The 19,266-nt window shown below is 45.8% G+C and overlaps 2 protein-coding genes and 2 non-coding genes across 4 annotated transcripts; 1 reads left to right on the top strand and 3 right to left on the bottom strand.

The window, feature by feature from the left end:
- Positions 1–183: 183 nt before the first annotated feature.
- On the bottom strand, positions 184–257 carry Trnan-guu (transfer RNA asparagine (anticodon GUU)). The gene has a single exon. It is a non-coding gene; the product is annotated as a tRNA-Asn (tRNA).
- Positions 258–6,326: 6,069 nt separating this feature from the next.
- On the top strand, positions 6,327–6,398 carry Trnag-ucc (transfer RNA glycine (anticodon UCC)). The gene has a single exon. It is a non-coding gene; the product is annotated as a tRNA-Gly (tRNA).
- A 317-nt stretch (positions 6,399–6,715) lies between these two features.
- On the bottom strand, positions 6,716–16,649 carry LOC131272266 (uncharacterized). Its single transcript, XM_058273936.1, has 5 exons — positions 16,056–16,649; positions 15,463–15,792; positions 13,911–14,042; positions 7,196–13,841; positions 6,716–7,118 (listed from the first exon to the last, which is right to left on the bottom strand). Exons 1-5 carry the CDS (start codon positions 16,278–16,280, stop codon positions 7,075–7,077), a joined length of 7,377 nt encoding a protein of 2,458 aa, XP_058129919.1. The 5' UTR covers positions 16,281–16,649; the 3' UTR covers positions 6,716–7,074.
- A 570-nt stretch (positions 16,650–17,219) lies between these two features.
- LOC131258491 (uncharacterized) lies at positions 17,220–18,435 on the bottom strand. The gene is made up of 3 exons (XM_058259817.1): positions 18,226–18,435; positions 18,107–18,166; positions 17,220–18,034 (listed from the first exon to the last, which is right to left on the bottom strand). The coding sequence occupies exons 1-3, from the start codon at positions 18,307–18,309 to the stop codon at positions 17,444–17,446; spliced, it is 735 nt and encodes a 244-aa protein (XP_058115800.1). The 5' UTR covers positions 18,310–18,435; the 3' UTR covers positions 17,220–17,443.
- Positions 18,436–19,266: the final 831 nt, after the last annotated feature.

A 19,266-nucleotide genomic window follows, 5' to 3' on the forward strand; every position in this document is an offset into this window, starting at 1 on the left:
GAACTGTCATATTTGACAATGCAAGTTTTTTACCGATGCTTTGTTGCGATCAGCTGTTGAGTGTGTTACTAACATAAACATTTCTACGCTGTTGTATGGCATACATAGAATTCATTCAAGAAAAAATGGCTTTTCTTTCCATCGTTTGTTGTTTATCAAAATGAAAAAAAAAAACAAAGTTCTCGCCCCCGGGTGGGCTCGAACCACCAACCTTTCGGTTAACAGCCGAACGCGCTAACCATTTGCGCCACGGAGGCACGCTTTTGAGTGGGGTTTCTATGTTCCATTTAAATTAAAACCTTCAACATACAGAGTTCCACATGCCTCTCACAATTTCATTCCAGTAATTTGTTTCTTCTATCAGATGATGCCAGCCCACAACACAAAATGTTACGATATACGCCAGGTTCCTCGATCCTTTGTAGAAGTAAATATTAATATTTACTATATGAGAGATTTGGCAAGTGTTTAAAAAATCTCACATGTTTGCATCACAGTTATTTGTGCGGATTCATTTTTGGTCGTTTAATTTCCATTGTACGGCATTTCGCTAAAAAAAATAGTACAGGTCTGAAACTTTCACAACTTCATTGTTACTATTTACTTATACTACTAAAAATATTAGTTCCAACTGACGCTACTAGAGGCGCCACAGTAGCGCCCTTTCATTGGTTCAATTTAGTTATGGTCATGCTTTACGTATCGGAATAACGGATCCAGACCCAGGCTACGAATGAAGGACAATTATTGGAAGCTTGGGACGTGGAACTGCAGATCTCTCATCTTCGACGGAGCTGATCGTCTTCTATATGACGCCATAAATCCTCTCGGTTTTTCTATTGTTGCGCTGCAGGAACTTTGCTGGAGAGGAAGTAGAGTGTGGAAGCCTCGACAATGTGCGGCCACCATTTACCAAAGTGGTGGCAGTACCAACGAGCTCGGTACTGGCTTTATAGTGATGGGTAAAATGCAGGAGCGCATTATTGAATCGAGACCCATTAATGAGCGTATGAGTGTTCTGCGAGTTAAAGGGAGATTCCGCAACTACCCAGTGCGCAAGAATCAGTCGGGAGCTTTAATATTTGTATGTATTGTCCTATCTGTACACGGGCGAGCAGCTCACTCTGCTCCCCTTTCATTCCTCTCCAACACCCCTCTCCCACAAAGTTGATGAGGCGAGATTCTCACTTGGCTCATTCTGCGTCGTTCTCTGTTCGAAGCGTCGAACGGCGCAATTAAAAATAAGCTTTACTACTTTTGTCTCGTTTTTATTTTTTTCCCTCGCTTTCACACCTGCGGCAGGGTACCCCCTGCGTTTTACGATGTGTAAATATGTATAGGTTTAGCTTCAACCATTCGGTCGCACCAGCAGACGCACACCAGCAGACGCGTACCGCGCTTCTGGATTTCTCTTCATTCTTTCATTCGTTTCCAGTGCGTTCACATGCGTGCGATATGATTTTGATATACTCTTCAGTCTATCGCTGCTAGCCGACGCGGTAGCATGCCATAGATGGCAGCGGAATTTCGTTCCTGGACACGCTTTATTAAATGTCCGTATCGACCATGAAAACACGCTGCGGTCTCAACCGTAACCGTAACTTGCCACGCGATATATGCCTCTTCTTTATGTGTAATTCTTACCTTTCGGGTTGCCACCTCCGCAATACCAGTACAGAACATTTCAACTAGAACAAAATTACATATGATCTTCGCTCAGGGTAAAACTGTTTCCTAAACGTTTCATTATGTTTCTTGCAGTCATGGGCAAAGGTTTAGTTAATTTTTTGAATACAAGAAAAAAATTACCGTTTTATTAATTTTATTTTTATGGGGTGAAGGAAGCCTCGGAGACAAAAGTAGTGCAAGTAAAAAAGTTGTAATTTATTGTTAACCAAAACTTTGTCGAAGACCGCAATTAGCTATCTTCAACCGTTTGCCCGTTAGAGCCGAAAAACTGATTCCCTTTGGGTCACGAACAAATCGATTACATCAGCATGTCGTCAGATGATGCACATTCGATTTCTGAAACAAAAAAAAATTACTGAAAAATTCTATATTTGGACTTGGAATTTTTTTTTCGTGATGCCTGAGCGCATCAAAACCTATTTTATATTGGACGCAAGAACGGTGATTGTTGGAGCCAGCGATGGCCTAACGTGTTTAGTTTGCTATTTTCAGAAGGAAGGAACGGAATCGACACGCGACAACATCGCATCGCATAGAAGACCCCCGCCGCATGCATGCATGGAAGAACGTGTGCGCAAATCGGACGGAGCACGCACAGCCGACTGAGACTGCATCGTACCAGCGCTGTGGACATACTGCCGAACAGACACGCGCGATAGATTCAGAAAGTCAAGCTGGCTAAGGAAAGAAAGAAAGAAGAGATGAGACAGAGAAGAGGCGCGAACGGTGACCGAGCCACGGGTGCACGAACACCAACGCAGAAGTCAATGTGAAGCAATCGCGGGGCGTGGCTTGTCAAAGCTTACGCTCCGAGCTTTTTTCCAAAGCTTTGCCAATTCCTACAGGGCATGAAGGAATAACCAAAATAGGGCCAGCTAAAAGGCCACTTTTTCACTATGGTGAGAAAGCTTTGACCAGTGAGATTTTGTGGCACTGGGTATGCGCTCATCAACTTACACTGCCCTCATGAAGGAAGGCCCGATGATGAGAAAGATGCTTTTTATGCGCTAATGGAGCAGGCGTACGGCAGCTGCTCGAGGCGTGACATCAAGCTCGTCATTGAGGAAATTGGACTCACAGCCTGCATGCTTGCTCTAATAACAATGGTCATCGCTGCATTAACTTTACAGCCTCCCGCGGAATGGTTGTCCGCAGCACCTTATTTCCTCGCACGGATAACCACAAGGCTACTTGGAGATCAGCGGACCTACGTACCTACAACCAAATCGACCACGTGCTAATTGACGGCCGCTTTTTCTCGGACGTCACAAACATTCGCAGCTATCGGCAGCCAAATGTGAGTTCTGACTCGGTGTCTGCATGCGATCAAAGCTAGCAATGGTCTACAAAACCCGGGTCGCTAGAGCGCACCGCTTCAACATTGACCTGTTAAAGGATAATGAAGAGGCTGTGCGCTACGGTCAGACTCTAGAGGCAGCACTTCCATCAGCGGATGAGGCCTCTACTGCACCAATGGAAGAGGTATGGACTAAAATTCGCGTTGCAGTGGAAAGTTCAGCTTCCACCAGTCTGGGTGCTAGAATGAGGTCACGAACATCAGACTGGTTTGATGCGGAGTGTCAGCTGCTCGCTGACCAGAAGAACTTTGCCTGAGGTAGAATGCTCCAAGCTAGAAAGAGAGCCAGGAATAGGCTTGTTTCGATCTGCAGGAGGAAAGAAGAGCGCAGGAGCATCGAAGTTCTGAGGACCTTGACCAGCTCCAACGGTCTGGTGACACCCGAAAGCTCTATGAGCTTGTTAACCGGAAACGTAGGTCTAGTGAGCCTGCCATAGACATGTGCCGGGATAGGGATGGTGGATTGCTCACCAGTGCTGGCGTGGTGGTTGAAAGGTGGAGGCAGCACTTCGAGGAGCACCTAAATGGGATTACCATGAATAGGAGCATGGATGCGTAAGTACCACTTGGGGCACCTGGGCACGATGATGATTACCCGGTTCCATCCCTCTACGAAGTGCAAGTGATGCGGAAACTTAAGAGCAACCGAGCTGCGGGTGATGATCAGCTCTCTGGCGAGCTCTTCCAGCACAGAGGGGAGAGCCTAGCTCGAGTGCTTCACTTGGTGATCGGCAAAGTTTGGGAGATGGAAGAACTACCCCAGGACTGGATGACCGGTGTCGTAGTATCGGTCTTCAAAAAAGGGGACAGGTTGGACTGCGAGAACTACCGTGGCATTACCATACCAAATGCCGCCTATAAAATTTTCTCTCAACTTCTGCTTCCCCTGGCCGAAAACTTTGTTGGGGAGTATCAAGCCGGCTTCATGGAACCGACCAGCTGTTCACGCTCCGGCAGATCTTACAAAAATGCCGTGAGTACAACTGCAGACCACATCACGTCTTCATTGACTTTAAGGCGGCCTATGACAGCATTGAACGGCAACAGCTGTGGATGCTGATGAAGGAGTTTCAGTTTCCGAACAAGCTGATCAGGCTGTGTAGGGCGACTATGGGCAATGTGATGTGTTCCGTAAGGGTCGGTGGTGTCGCGTCCGCTCAGTTTGCTTCCCAGAGAGGACTGAGGTAAGGGGATAGCCTTTCATGTATCCTGTTCAACGTGGCATTAGAAGGTGTGATAAGACGAGTAGGCATCGACACGCGAGGTATCATCATCTGGCGCTCAATTCAACTCCTGGGCTACGCGGACGACATTGACATTGTTGTGATTAACAAGAGGACGGCTGCGGAAACGTATGCTGGACTTAAGTCAGAAGCTCAGCGAGTTGGACTCCAGATCAACACGTCAAAGACAAAATACATGCAAGGAATAGCCCCGGTGGCAAAATCAGCATGCTTTCTCATTCTGTTCAATTGACAATTGATACCGCCAGAATGAGAAAGCATGCTGATTTTGCCACCGGGGAGGGTCTAGGGATAACACCCCAGATACCTTTCCCGGTATCACCTTGGATAACGACACTCTGGAGGAGGTGGGTTCCTTCGTATACCTTGGATCCCAAGTCACATGTGACTCGGACATATCCTTGGAAATTCGGAGGCGCATCCTCGCTGGTGCTACGTTCGATCTTCGGAGGAGTACGCGACGCAGACGGGGCTTGGAGAAGACGATGGTACGATGAGCTGTACGAGCTGCTAGGTGATCCCCCGATTGATGTCCTGGTGAAAATCGGGAGATTGACATGGCTGGGACGTATACCGAGGAAGCCTGCCAGCTATTCGGCCAGGGAGGTCATCGAAAAGGACCCAACAGGCACGCGGAGGAGAGGGCCGCAGCGAGTACGATGGCTTGACCAGGTCGAGGCAGACTTACGGAGGATCGGTGTTTCGAGTTGGAGATGTGCAGCACAGGACCGGGCGTTATGGAGCAACATTCTGTTCACGGCACGAGTCGATCGACGGCTCTAGTCCGTTATATATATGGTACAGCTAGTGATTCAGCTGAACAATGTTTATGATTATATTTATTATCATTTAATTACATAACCAAAAGGCTCACGTAACTTACAGCGTTTTACACCTCACCTAGCAATCGGGGCAGTGTATGTAGAACATCAAGAATGATAGCCTACTGCAGAGTATTTGATGTAGAATAGCAAAACCCACAAGTGGCAACACAAACCAGTAAGTAGAATATCCATCACTTTCTAGGATCTACCAGAATGAAAGTTGTCGCGTGGATGTTCGAAGTAGGCCCGACCAGTCGATGGGTGCAGGTAAAAGTAGGGGAAAATCGCTTTCCGGTCGAAAACATACTTTTGCGAGGATTTTGTGATTCGCGCTCGTTTTCTGATGCGAAAAAGCGATTTCCCCTACTTTTACCTGCACCCCTCGACTGGTCGTGCCTACTTCGAACATCCACGCGACAACTTTCATTCTGGTAGATCCTAGAAAGTGATGGATATTCTACTTACTGGTTTGTGTTGCCACTTGTGGGTTTTGCTATTCTACATCAAATACTCTGCAGTAGGCTATCATTCTTGATGTTCTACATACACTGCCCCGATTGCTAGGTGAGATGTAAAACGCTGTAAAAAGTTTGCAACTTGGTTTGACCCTGTTGACAGTACTATTCGTTATTCGGTATTCAGATTCGATATACAATTTAATTGATTTAATTTAATTTTATTGTAATTCGATATAAATAACAGGGGCCCATGTTGATACAAGAATTTGAATTAAAATCTAGTAATGGTAGATGTTTTGTTTGTGATTACCTTTTTTTGTTTTGAAATGCGCCAGGAACCATGTATGTTTCTTAAACCATGTTAAAAGATAGATTTCTAGTCTGGTGTAACCCTGGTACACGATTTATAATTCCCATGACTGGAGCTGTGCAATTGTATTCTTTTAACCGTCCAAAAACAAATTTTCTAAGCCAGCAGGTTTCGTCAGGAGAGCTAGTTTAGCTGGTTGCTATAGTGATCCTTCAATCCTTTCCCCAAGATGCTTATTGCAAGGTAATGCAATGGAATGATCGTTCGAGATGTTCCCATACAAAGGTACGGTTTTGCATCACTTTATCCAAGTAGAGGCTTCACAGCGAAAATCTCACATTTACGATTATTAAATATATAATAATATAAAAATTCGAATATCATATTCATGTTAACTCATCTCCATCATCTAAAGCACTAGTATGGGCACACAACTGTCAACGCGCGTCGGTGGTGTAATGGTCAGCATAGTTGCCTTCCAAGCAGTTGATCCGGGTTCGATTCCCGGCCGACGCACTGAACTTTTTTGCTACGCTGTTCAAGCAGCTCACACTTGAGAAACTGTTTCATTGAATTGATTTTAATTATGCATTTTTTTTTTATTTTTAACATGCAACACAATAGTAGATAAAACAGTCATGTTCTGAATAGGCTAAATTTATACAATTATGACTGTGAATTACAACTATTGAAAAATTCTTCCTATCGTATTAATAAAAAATGCGCGATCTGCAGTTCGGATCGGATATAAACCATCATACCAGTGTGTTAAGTATGCTCTTACATGGATCCCATTGAAACTATTTTTCTTGCATAAATGACTAATCCAATCATTGTTTATATCAAGCTCCGTCCATTGGTTTATTATTAATGAATAAAAAAAAGCTTGTCTCTTCTTTTCCCTTTCGTTATCTCTTGTAACAAAATACTTATGAACAAATTAATATATATATATACGCTTAACATTTTAATTGAAATTAAATTACAATTCCATTCCATCGTTATCAGATTACGCTTAAATTAAATTGGCTGTTAGAACAAAAAACCAAAGTCCTTTTGCCTAACAACTAAATTAGAGAAAAAAAATGGTCCACTATTTTTAATTGCTCCCGTGCGAAAAGGAACGTCGTGTCGTTATACGGCCATAAATGAACACTGTTTAAAACACAAAAGCGTGACCCAGGGATACTTTCTACTGATCGCCGTCGTCCTGACCCTGTTTGCGGGAAGGCGTTCCTAAAAAAGAATGGTCGGATTTGATTGAGAACTAGTCAACAACAAATCGTCCTAGTGAATGCTTCACACACACATACCGTCGGCCGGGACGTTATTCTCCGATTCTTTGCGTGCATAGCTCTCGTGCGGTTCAGCCGATACAACCAGCTCTTTGGTGCTGCCTTGAGAAACGGACTCCAATTCGTCGTTTGACTCGTCTTCATTATTCGCGTCGATTGGAGTTGTTGGATGATTGATCTCCTCGTCCTGCTGTTGCTCGGTAGCAATGGTAAGCGTTTCTCCCCGACCGCTGGTCATCAACGGCTTTTCCTGTGTTGTTTCTTCCCCGGTGCCTTCCACTTTCACTTCATCCTGTGCGTTGTCAATTGCTGTCACAGGCGAATTGTTGTCTGACGCGCGGTGGTGGTGCTGATCATCTCCCCCGTTGTCGTCGTTCGAGGTATCGACGATTTCTTCCTGTTCCACATCAAGCCATTCCGTGGTGGAGGGGTCGTTTTCCTCCACGGATGCTTCTTTATCATCACCGCCGTGACTTACATCAGCAGGGGCATCGGCGTTCTGCTCGATTCGTTCTGCCACTACCGGTACCGTCGGAGGCGGCGGTGGAGGGGTGGGCATTACCAATCGAATCCGTTTTGGTTCGGGCATGAGACTCTCACTATTATCGTCGCGTAGTCCTTTGTCGTTTGCTAGCAAATAGTCCGTCGGATCGTCGATCTCTCTTTTCTCGAGCTTTTTACAATCATTACTCTCTAGTTGTACTGCAAGTTCCTGGGATGGTGTACTGGGAAGTTCCTGTATTTTTCTTTCCGAGGACGCCGACGTGGTTGCAGCAGGCAGCGCCATTAATGCGGAGTCGCTGACTTTAGCAATAATTTCCTCGCAGACGTGCTTTCCAGAAACCGTTGCGAACAGTCTCCCGGTGGGTGAAAGGAGCATTCTATAGTCGCACGCTTTATTTGGGCACGAGTAGATCCGACCACCGTCTTTTTCCATCTTGTAAAAATTGTACACAAGCCCTTTATGCTTGAAGTACTTTTTGCCTACGCTATCCGGCACTTTCTGCTTCAGATCGAACTTCTGCTGCTGCTCCAATTCTCTCTGTTCCTTTTTCTGCAACTCGCCAGGCGATGATCTAGCTTCACGTTTGAGGGTGCCGCTGTTTCTAATGTCGCTCGGGGCGACGACCGGGAGAATCGAAACCTTGAGCCCCGGTTGTACTGGTATGGTAGGATCCGTTTTTCCCGGCGATTGATCGGGATGTGCGTGCGGTTCGTTATTGTACGGTACGATCGTTCCCCCCGTCATCCGGAGCAAACCGGCACGACACTTGCAGTCGTTCGTGCGCGCACTGCACCGCCAGTGCTGCACGCCGTCACTGCGCGTTTGGAAAAAGTAGTACCGATTGCCACCGTACCAGAACGACCGTCGGCAGTAGGTGCGCTCAAACTCTTCCACCGTAATCGACGGCAGGCATGACACCGGTGCAATGGATCCTACAATGCGTTGTGAAATACGGGCGGGAGGAGGCGGAATAGGTGGTGGTATCAGTGGTTTCGTCGTCGCCGGCGCAGCAATGCTTCCGTTCAATATCCTTAGCCGCAACGGATCAGGCGGTGTTTCACTCGTGCCGGACGCATTGGTCTGGGGCGTCTTCGCTACGACGGTGGTGGTTCCCTTGAATATTCGCAACCGCAGGGAACCGGGCGCCTCGGGTGGTAGTGTAGTTCCGTTCAGTATTTTTATCTGCGAAGTGCCAGGTGATGTCTCGTTTCGTTTACTGGTGCCGCTTGGGTGGCTGTGTGGTGTGGTGGTAGTTTGCACTTTCCCATCCGTCTGCCGGACCACCAACGCAGGGCAGGAAGGATCTTCTGCACAAGCGAACACAATGGAGTCATTGGTGAGCCGGTTTTTAAACACAAACCGGTTCCCATCGACCTTCAGCGAGGAGGACGTTTGAGGTTGATCATCCACCGCCCGATACCGCGGATGCTGATGAATGCCGGTGCTAGTGACGCACCCATTCGGAAGCATTATGAGCGGTATAAAGCACCTTTTGCGGATCGTTCTTTTGTCCACCTTCTCGTTCGACACCGTTGACTGGCAGTACCACCGGGACGAGCCATCCTCGCGACATCTGGTCAAATTGTTGCCGTAGTAGCGGTAGCCACGGAATGCGAGCGCCTGCGCGCCCGTGCTCGTCGTAAGCAGTTCATAGTCTTTCGATCCGTGACCAATATCTTCCATGCCGAGACTCTCCAAATCGGCGGCCGGATGGCGCTTGTGCTCCGAGTACAGTACCCGCACCATACCGGACGGCAGTAGCTCTAGTGCGGCGAGACAATCTGGATGTGAGCAGTGGTATCGATTGCATTCTTCGCCGTCCCAGTTTTTCTTCTTTCCCGCGAAGAAGTACACCGAGTCACGATAGTGCAACAACATTTTTCCGTCCTTGCGCGCCCTTACGAACCGGTAGTCATTGGTTTCCAGCCCCGTTTCGTCGAGCTTGGATTTTGGCTCGATCTTTGGCGCTAACACCTCCAATGGGGTCTTCCCTTCTTGCAGGGGTTTCTGGTGGTTATCAACACCAACTTCCGACACCTGAATCTTGTGGTTATGCGCTACGCCCAAGCGGAGATGAAACAGCTCCGTTTTCGGGTCAAAGTACCCGGCGGCCCAGCACTTGAGTTTTTGCATCCGACACCGGTACACCTGCAAACCGCACGCGAGCTTGTTGTGGAGCCAAAACTGATAACCTCGATGCCACAGTGACGCTCCCCGGGTTGTACGCTCAAAACGATAATCTCGCAAACCGGGACCCGCATCTTCGATCAAATTGACGTTCCGTTTCGTCTTCACCGGTGTCTTAGCCGGTGACTTAGCTGGTGACTTGACTGGTGACTTGACTGGTGACTTAACTGGTGACAGCTGCTTCTTCTGTGGCGTCGATACTAACTCATCTTGTGCCGGAGTGACTGATGGGGGATCCGGGGGGTGACTATGTGCAGTTCCTGAATGCGGATAGATCCGGTTTTGAGCGTCCAACATCTTGATGGTCACACTGCACTGGTCGGGATTGCTACGGACGCATTTAAAGAAGGTAATACCATTACGATTCTGATAGTTCCAGCAGTACCGATAGCCCCGATGGTGCAGCGTTTTGCCGGTACGCCCTCCGAACAGAAAATCAACATTTCCGTCCTCATCAGGGATTCCTCCGGCACCCGTTGTGATAGCAGTGGGGCGATACGGAACAATCGCGGTACTCGTGGAACTCGTTGTAGCAGCACCCACCTTGGGAATGGATGTTGTTGCCGTACCGCGACTATATGCGATCGGTTTGTGCGTGTGCACCATTCCGTTGTTGTGTTCCACGATTTTACCATTGTTGCGACAAAATAGGGCCGCACGGCAGGCTTTTGAAGCGAACATCGTACATCGCCAACACTCACGGCCACCCGGTTTGACCGTCCGTAACGTGTACAGGTGGCCAGCGTACTTGATCGTCTTGGTAGGTTGGTATTGATGCTTGCGTTTGATCGACAGCAGTGGCACTGCTGACTGTTTAGGGAAACACTGCTGAACCAGTTCGTCAAAACTGGAAAAGTTTTCCCCGTCGGTCACTCGGATCGGTTCGGCCCAATCCATCGACTGTCCATTTTCCCGATGGTTGTGTTTTAGAGTTGTAAGGTCCTCCTGAAACACGCCTCCCGTTTTGCTGATGCGGAACTTTGCCGCGCAGTGCTTGTTCGAACGACACTTCCACAGCGTCGTACCATCGACAGCTCGGGATCGCAGCGAATACCGGAAATTGTCGTGTATAAGCGTTAGCTGGCCGCGCTGTGTTTTGTACAGCTGAAACGTACCATCATGCCCGGGGAATGAGTTACGTCGCGCAGGAAAACTGGTCGTGGCGAGGGAGGCAACAGCAGCCTCTCCATCGGCTCCATGATTATGAGGTGTTTCGTAAAGTACCTTTGAGTTGCCATCTTTCGGTGGCAGCTTGACCTTAACTATTGCCGGACAGTGCTTCGCATCGACGCACTCAAACTGAGCGATACCGTCGGGACGTACTATCGTTTTCTTAAAGGTATGCTGTTTGTACGACAATTCGTTGTCCCTAACGGCGGCCTTTGGAGATGCATTTACTTTCGACGGTGAAGAGGATGGGTCAACTTCGGGATACCGTACGGCGGGTGGTAACACAGACAGCGGAGGATGATTGTGTTCATAATCGCGAAAAGGCTGGCAACTTCCATCCGCCATGACAATGGCACTAGCCGGACACGTTCCTCCAGACATTAGACACTTCCACATCACCGAACCATCGGTGCGTGTATTTGTTCTACTATATCGGCACTGCTGGAAGATCAAACACTCACGGTTGCTACGATTGATGGCATAGTAATAACCGTGCGGGTTTTGCCTTTGGTCAGATATGTTCCGGTTGGAATCGTTGGTGACACATAGTTTTTCGTCAGTTATTTCGGGCGTCGACATACTACTACCATCATCCTGGTCATCCTCCATTTTGTTATTATTTTCAGATATATTGTCCATGTTGGGCTTCTCCTCCTCATCAATTTCGGGGATGTTTTCATCTTCTTCTAGCCTGCTATGATTATGCTTGGTGTTAAGCAATACCAGTCGTCCATCAGCCAGCGTCCTAACGTTTGCTCTGCAGGTTTTTCTGTTCCTCATGCACATCCACTGAATGGACCCATCGGTGCGCTGGTTGTGTTTACAGTACCGATAGCCCCGAAACAGCAAACTTCGTTTCAAGTGGCGATTTTGCACGTAACGGTAGCCGGCTTCAGCCCGTGATAGGACTGTTTTGTGCTCGGCAATCCCGGATTGGGCATCCTGTGAAACATCCAGCGTCAAGTTGAGCAGCGAGCGCATATTGGCTTCGGGATCGTCCAGCTCCTTCAAGAATCCACCACTTTGTATCGTGGTTTGCTGCTCCGCTGTCACAGCTTTCGAAGCAACTTTGTCACTGCTAGTGCTGTGAGGCGCTGCCTCAATGCTCACATCTACCTCACTACCATCGATCGCTTGATCCGACGCATGCGGACCCCGCGCAGGATGGTTGTGATCGACATCGTCCTCGAATTTTTCGATCGTTTCATTCGGGTACATCACTATCGCCGCACGGCACCCAAATTGGGAACGAGAACAACGCCACAGAGATGACATGTCAGAACGCGCGCCTTTCTTGTTGTACCGATAGCCTGCGTGGATGAGCGTCGTACCGTTTTTCTTGTTGCGTACGTAATACCACTCGCTGCTTACGAATGTTTCATTGTTGATGTGATATTGTGAACGAGCGAACGGTTGTTTCAATGGCACACCATGCTGCTGCTGCTGTTGCTGCTGCTGCTGCTGCTGCTGCTGCTGCTGCTGCTGCTGCTGCTGCTGCTGTTGCTGCTGCTGCTGCTGTTGCTGATGCTCATGAAGATGCACCCGATGTTCTTGCTGTTGCTGATTTTGTGGCTCGTCTATGTGGGAAGGCCCATGATTATGACGCACGTTGTTTAACCACTTGATGGTTCCGTCACGATACTGATACACTCCAGCATTACAGGTTTTACGATTCATCTTGCAGAGCCACTTGACGGTTCCGTCTTGCAGCACGCGAGCTTTACAATATCGGTAACCATTGTAAACCAGCGCCTGGAATCCTTTCTTGTTCTTCACAATGCGAAAGTTCAACGCCTTTTTCCTCTTTAGTGGAATGCTTTTCGATATGGGTTTAACGAGCGTACTAACTGGCGGGGCACAATTTTGTGCTTTGTAGGGCGATCGAGCAGCTTCTTCCGGTAGAGCTTCCTCTAGATCTTCCTCTCTGACCGATTCGATGCTATTGGCTGGCCTAATACCATTTTCACTCTCCCATCGATTACGTGCGACGTCCTCTGGTGTTACTGGTGGCTCAGTCTTTTCGTGTGTATGTCCATCCATAGTCGTAACATACACCTTCCCATCCGCTTCAAGGGATACTTTCATCTTGCATGGAGCATGGTTGCAGCGCCACAACGTCGTGCCATCGGCTCGAGCGTAAAGCTTAGAGTAGCGGCACCCACCAAAGATGAGTATGTTGTGGCCTTTTATCGACGGTGCAAACTTATAGGCAAAGGTTCCCATCGTGCTGATCAAACGATTCGATCGCACTCGTTCCTGATGGTCGTGTACTCCGTGCACATCGACCTGGCCGTCTGGATACTGATAGGCAGTCGCAGTACATTTGTCGTAATTTTTTCGGCAGCGCCATAGTGTTGTCCCATCCTGGCGTGTACCTTCGCGCACAAACAAATGACCATCGGCGGCCAATCTCATACGATTGTTTGCATTTTTAACCATCTTGTAATCCATTCCACAGTGCAGGATGGGCTTCTTCTCATCATTCTGCTCCTTCATAGTGTGCTCTTGTGTGTTATCGGTTGGAAGACTTCCAGGCATTACCCGCTGACTTATGGAGTTATCTTTGAAAGGTGATTTGAATTCTTCGTTGCTCTGGGACATCCGCTCCGACTCTAACTTGGACATCTTAGCGGTCATAAGTGAAGGATCTTCGATAACTGGTATTAAGCCAGACCGGTTCCCATCACAAGCATCACCATCGTAGTTGTCGTCATCGGCATCTTCCATATTTGTCCAAGAGAAATCATCGTCAATATCCTCGGGTTCCTGCTTTATAGGGAGTTGTGCCTCGACATCATTATCCTGCAAAAACATGTACAACTGTTAGTATTGCAATTTCAGTTATGCTTATCGTACTGTCTATTTTCTTACATCTTCATCGCTTCGGTTTTCGTATTTTGTGGTATTTCTCAAACCGTTACCGTCATACGATTCGTCCGGTGGCATGAGCTCGAGCAAATTATGGTCTTCTTGCTCAGAACGGTCTATATGCATTGCGGAGTGCTAAAAGGTAATTTAAAATCAATATGATCCATTAGGTTGGGGTGCATTTGTTGAACGATTTGATAAAACACAATCAATAGACTCCTTTTTTTATGATAGTAGACCATTATTCAGTATCCTTTTCCAAGGATCTTGAATATCTGCTACTACTCTTTGGCTCTGTATCTTATGTGATAGAAAAATAATCTGTTCATCTATTCATTGAAAACACGGGACATAAACGGAAGAGGCGAAGTGCCTAGTTTTTAGTATTTTCCGACAAAAAAAATTGAGTCAAAGTGAGAATTAACAAGACACTGATTTTAAATTACAATAATTGGTTTGACTCAAGATTACATATCCAATGCTTCTGTTATTTTTATTGCAAACTATGCCAGCAATAAAGCAATAGGTTTCATCAGCTGAAAAACAGATATCCTGAACAGACCTGGACCCATATGCTCAAGTTTTTTAATATGAATCATTCTTAACATTATCGATACGCAGATGATTTAGAGATTTTTATTTCATCCTGTTTGTAGAATAATCATTTGTACTTGGTTGCGTACGTGTGTGATTTTTAAATAATGATCTTTGAGGACAAGTCTTACAAAAAACAATCAAGAATGTTAGAAATATTATGCAAAGCTTCCGTGTCTACGCTTGCTTCAATAAACCGGTTTTATTAGTTACAATACTGATTTTAGAGATTAGATTAGATTTTGATTTTTTATTTTTTTAGAGAAATCCAAGCTTAAATGTGATGCCCCGGAATACAGTGCCACGTAAATTTTCATCTCTTTAAATCATCTGAGCTTTAGTTCTCTTATACACGAATTGGAGATTGTGTCCCTTCCGTACCAAAAATAAGTAAAGAAAAACCCCTTCTCTTTCACGCTACAATATATTTTAGTATTGCTCTCATGCTCATTCCACCGTGGTGAAGTGAGTCAGTGTCGTGGTGATGTCTTCGTGCACTGTAAAGCAGCGAAAAATGGCGAAGAAGACGCACACATCGTACTGACTCAGACTGTTCTGAAGAGGAACAAAATCTGACTCTACGAAAGATCTAGAGCTCGTTAGGTTGCTCCGCAATTCTGGACCCAAAGATTGGAACTCTATCTCCGCGATGGATAAATCTAGAGTAATGGTAAACATAGTATTCTGCCCACCATGCGTGCCTCTGCTTCAATAACAAGTAGTGGTCAACGTACTACTGACGATTGTATGAATATACAATCAAAGAAACTAAGCGATGGCGTATCGACAGAAAAAGTATTATCGCTGCCACCTCCCTTTGACGTAGTAACAAAACTAATATCGGAACATGCGCACGGTTGGCAGCAGATGAAGGGCTTTAACTTCCACAATTCTGTATAGTCAAACTAAAAGTCCTACTTGATGGCAAAACTATTATACCACAAACTGTGGTCTTACTTACCGCATGCAGGCCAACAGAATCGGCTGCTCGATTTGACCCGCTAGGAACAGCAGTCGTTGACGAATCCAGGGATGTGTGTGAAGGTTGTGCATCCAATGGCACTAGTTCTGAGGGTCGAAAATATTCTTTCTCTGGTTCTTCCACTTCTCTTTTGATTGATACCGCAGGAAGCAATGTCGATCCAGTTGCACCAGTTCGGCCGAGCCGGCGCCTCCATTTCCGCTGCAACACGTCATTGGTGCGGCACTGCTCCCGGTATTGGAAAAAATCTTCAACTTTTCCCACACAGGCAAAACAAATCAGAGCATCGGAATCCTCGCTTTGCGATATCTGTGAAAGTACAAGTCGCAATGCAATACCGTACACCGGATAGGATAGGAATATGATAGACGAGAAAGAATCAGTATTTATAGCAGCAGCATACTTTGTAAGTACTCGCCAAAGTACTTCACTGTAAAGAATGATTATGATATCTGCTGTGGGTATTCTGGAATTAACCTTGCAATGAAAGCAAAGTAGCACCTGAATAGTTGTACATGGAAGATGTCATGTCTAGGTGAAATGGAAACCAGGGAAACCTGAATTGAACGTACCTGAACCGTCGTGCAGTCGAATATCTTACGAAGAAGAACCTCCTCTCGATATCCACCGGGGAATAGCTCCCGTAGACGGCAATCATCACTGCAGCACAACCGGCAGCAGCCATCGCCTTCAGTGAGGCCGAAGGCGTTTACGCTATAATCTTGGTATGATGATTCTGTAGATTCGAAGGTATCATCTGGACGTCTAAGTATGCTACGCCGAACAGTATGATCCATCTTGATGTTAGCCAAAGAAATTCTTTAGCTTGCACGCCACTTCGCTCCACTGTTTTGTTTTGTCGTAAAACGGAATAGTAAAAAGATACACACAATCCGAGATACACGAGATTATGAATGACACTATCACTGAACCAGAATGAACCTAACGATCATAGCAGAATGTGGAATATAACATAGTCAAAAAACATCTGCCGAGGTCACAAGTTTATTCCACACTGGTACGCACTCTCGTCGAAACTCTGTGAATTACTTCCAAACGTCAAACGACTCAAGTCCATCGTCACTAACACACAAACACGCTCTTTACAAACGACGTGTTTTGGTTATTGGTGTTGGATGCACGTTCGCCGGAGCGTTCAGGAGTCCTTTTTCGCGGGAAACATTCCTTTTGCACCAAGCATTGCAAACCTGTAATTCTGATGCGGAATTTACAATGCACCCAAGCCTTTGTCTACACTGCTGAAATCACATAAAGGGAGGAACTATGCACCAATATTGGTCAGTGAAAGCGAAATAACAGTTCGTCCATCGTTTATGCAACTTTTACTTGCGGTTCCGCGACGCGTCTGCACTAAATGGCACTTGGGTTACCCTTTTGGACTAAGGAAAAAACAACCTAAAATTCGAGCTAGGAATTACAAGGATCTTATTTCTAACCTGCAGTATCTCTGGAGCCTTACATTTGAAATCAAATTTCCATTGAAGCAAACTTCCTATTTGATCACCAGCGAACTTCAATGTAACATAAACCTAGGCGAATTACTTGCAGGTTACTTTAGCCACCGTATCAGTACTTTAGAACACAAAGTTCCCGGCTAATCCAAGTTCGATGACTTTCAGCAATTGTTTGTGAATCGGGAGAAGCAGGTAATTTCTTGCATTTTTTTAACATAAACAAAAGACATGTGTCAAACATCGTCTCAATCGAACAGGATCGTTTATAATAGTTCATTGAAAGTTTCCAGAGAAAAAACTCATTTGAAAGAACCGATATAAAATTTGTAGACAATTTTAAGTTTCTTCGATTAAAGAATATATATTATAAGTACGCAAAAAGGCACTATCAGTAATATCTGTAAAACTCGTTTACAAAACCCTGACACTTTGTGTTTCGTATTTTTCTCCAGATTTTAATTTAAATCTAGTTTTTGCTGTTTGCGTTATCGCACCAGGGCTGGTAAACGGTTTGCGTTTAGCAGCCTATCCCACATCTGGGTCCATAACGGAAGAGGCCACATGCGAGGTGGTAGCGCTTGTTGCCACAATCCATTACGACGATCCTTCGCGAAACGTTCCGCTTGAGCCAAACAGCGGTAGTACTGGTACAGATGGACTCCATGGACGTCTTTTCGATTTTTTAATGGTGCTGGTACTGCCACCGTTAGTTTTGCAAAGCCAAGACTCAGTAGTGCTTCACCTACGTTGATATTCTTCTTCGACTCGTTAAGAAATACACGACATTCAGCGTGTGCATGGTTGGACGATGTCAGCATCGGTACGAAACATATATCTTTTCCAGCTACAACCGATTGGAGCCAAGAATACCCGTTGGCATTGATGTCGATGCCATTTACCTTGATCGGAATTGCTTTTTTCGACCAAAAGAAAATGTTTGCTGGTGGTTTATGTCGCACAACAAGCAATGGACCATGTTGAAGGGAAGGTTCGATCTTGGTTACTTTCCCGTATTGTGGTATTTGCTCCCGGATAAAATGCTTCGGTATATCGGATGCTTGTCCAAAACGAGTGAACTGGGGAAAAGAATCCAACAATAAGTATATTTTCACTCATTCCTGTCATCGAAGGAAAGCGATTGTACTTACTGGACGGATTTTCTTATAAGCCGCTATGAATAGTATGCCTGACACAGTGTAGCTTACAATCTGTAACAAAATTCACTTATTCAACAGGTCGCCAAGCTACTGGAATCGAAAAAACTTACTTCCACTCCTTTCGTATCATCATGCATGAAGTCTGTGTACTGCTGGAACCAGCTCGTACCCGGTGCTATATTATTCTCCTCCATTCTATCTTTGCGAACGGTGCAGAAAATGTGAATATACAGACCAAAGTTCAAGGTCAATTGCAAAAGAATTGACGTACTTTTCGGGAGGCACCTAAAATATATCCTGTGATCAGCCCGCGGGTTGCTGCAAACCTAGTGAAAGTTTTTTTTAATGTACAATCAGATCTCGAGATGCTGTCATCGTCAGTTTCATAACAAATATGAGTGGTGTTGGTTGTTTGAATCTGCACCTAGCAAGTACACATAGCGTTCCTTTTTTGGTAGGTACCACACAGTTTATATGAAATATTACAGGGTTTTCCATATGGTTGCTGTGAATAAGCCGAAATCACTATCGTTGCCACATCATTTGTGAGAGAATGTACCTAAAAGGATGCAATGGGTGATACAAATGCTGTTGTGTGAACCATTTGAATTGAATGACTCGTTAAACTAACGATGATGGTTATACAGTTGGTCCCCGCAGTACGCGAATGTTTGGGACCGGACGCAATAGCGTATATCGAATTTTCGCGTATTGCGGATTTCCTCTGCCATTTCGTTTATACCTCATATTGAAGAGTTGACACTGAGAGGGAACCGCTTATTTAACATATCTTTTATCGAAATCACTAATAAGTGTTCCATTTCTTACATTGCATAATTATGTCTCTGTTAAAAAGTGCATATTAAAAACTTCATTCTACCAAAACAAAGTAAAATTGACTAGTCAGAACTCAAGCAACGCTATAAGCTGTCAGTTGTAAAAAATCGCGTATTGCGAATTCGCGTATATCGAGTATCGCGTACTGCGGGGACCAACTGTACTGGAAAGAATTTACAACATGAACTCTTTCATGCATTACTTGCATGCGTTTATAAAATTCGGCTACGTTATCAATCTAGTGGTGTGATAAGAGGGGGGCCCACGGCCCCCACAAATTATTTCACAAATTGGTAAAAGAGTAAATGAGGCCC

This window comes from Anopheles coustani, chromosome 3 (genome assembly GCF_943734705.1).
Source record: "Anopheles coustani chromosome 3, idAnoCousDA_361_x.2, whole genome shotgun sequence".
In the NCBI taxonomy this organism is placed as follows: domain Eukaryota; kingdom Metazoa; phylum Arthropoda; class Insecta; order Diptera; family Culicidae; genus Anopheles; species Anopheles coustani.

What these genes read in the sequence shown, in the direction of transcription:
- LOC131272266 (XM_058273936.1), bottom strand. Translation starts at nt 16,280, where the DNA reads ATGGATCATACTGTTCGGCGTAGCATACTTAGACGTCCAGATGATACC. An exon ending in TCGACTGCACGACGGTTCAG is followed by an intron (nt 15,793 to 16,055) that starts GTACGTTCAATT and finishes GTACTTTCACAG; the next exon opens with ATATCGCAAAGCGAGGATTC. An exon ending in ATTCTGTTGGCCTGCATGCG is followed by an intron (nt 14,043 to 15,462) that starts GTAAGTAAGACC and finishes ATTACCTTTTAG; the next exon opens with CACTCCGCAATGCATATAGA.
- LOC131258491 (XM_058259817.1), bottom strand. Translation starts at nt 18,309, where the DNA reads ATGGAGGAGAATAATATAGCACCGGGTACGAGCTGGTTCCAGCAGTAC. An exon ending in ATGATACGAAAGGAGTGGAA is followed by an intron (nt 18,167 to 18,225) that starts GTAAGTTTTTTC and finishes ATTTTGTTACAG; the next exon opens with ATTGTAAGCTACACTGTGTC. An exon ending in CTTATAAGAAAATCCGTCCA is followed by an intron (nt 18,035 to 18,106) that starts GTAAGTACAATC and finishes TCTTTTCCCCAG; the next exon opens with TTCACTCGTTTTGGACAAGC.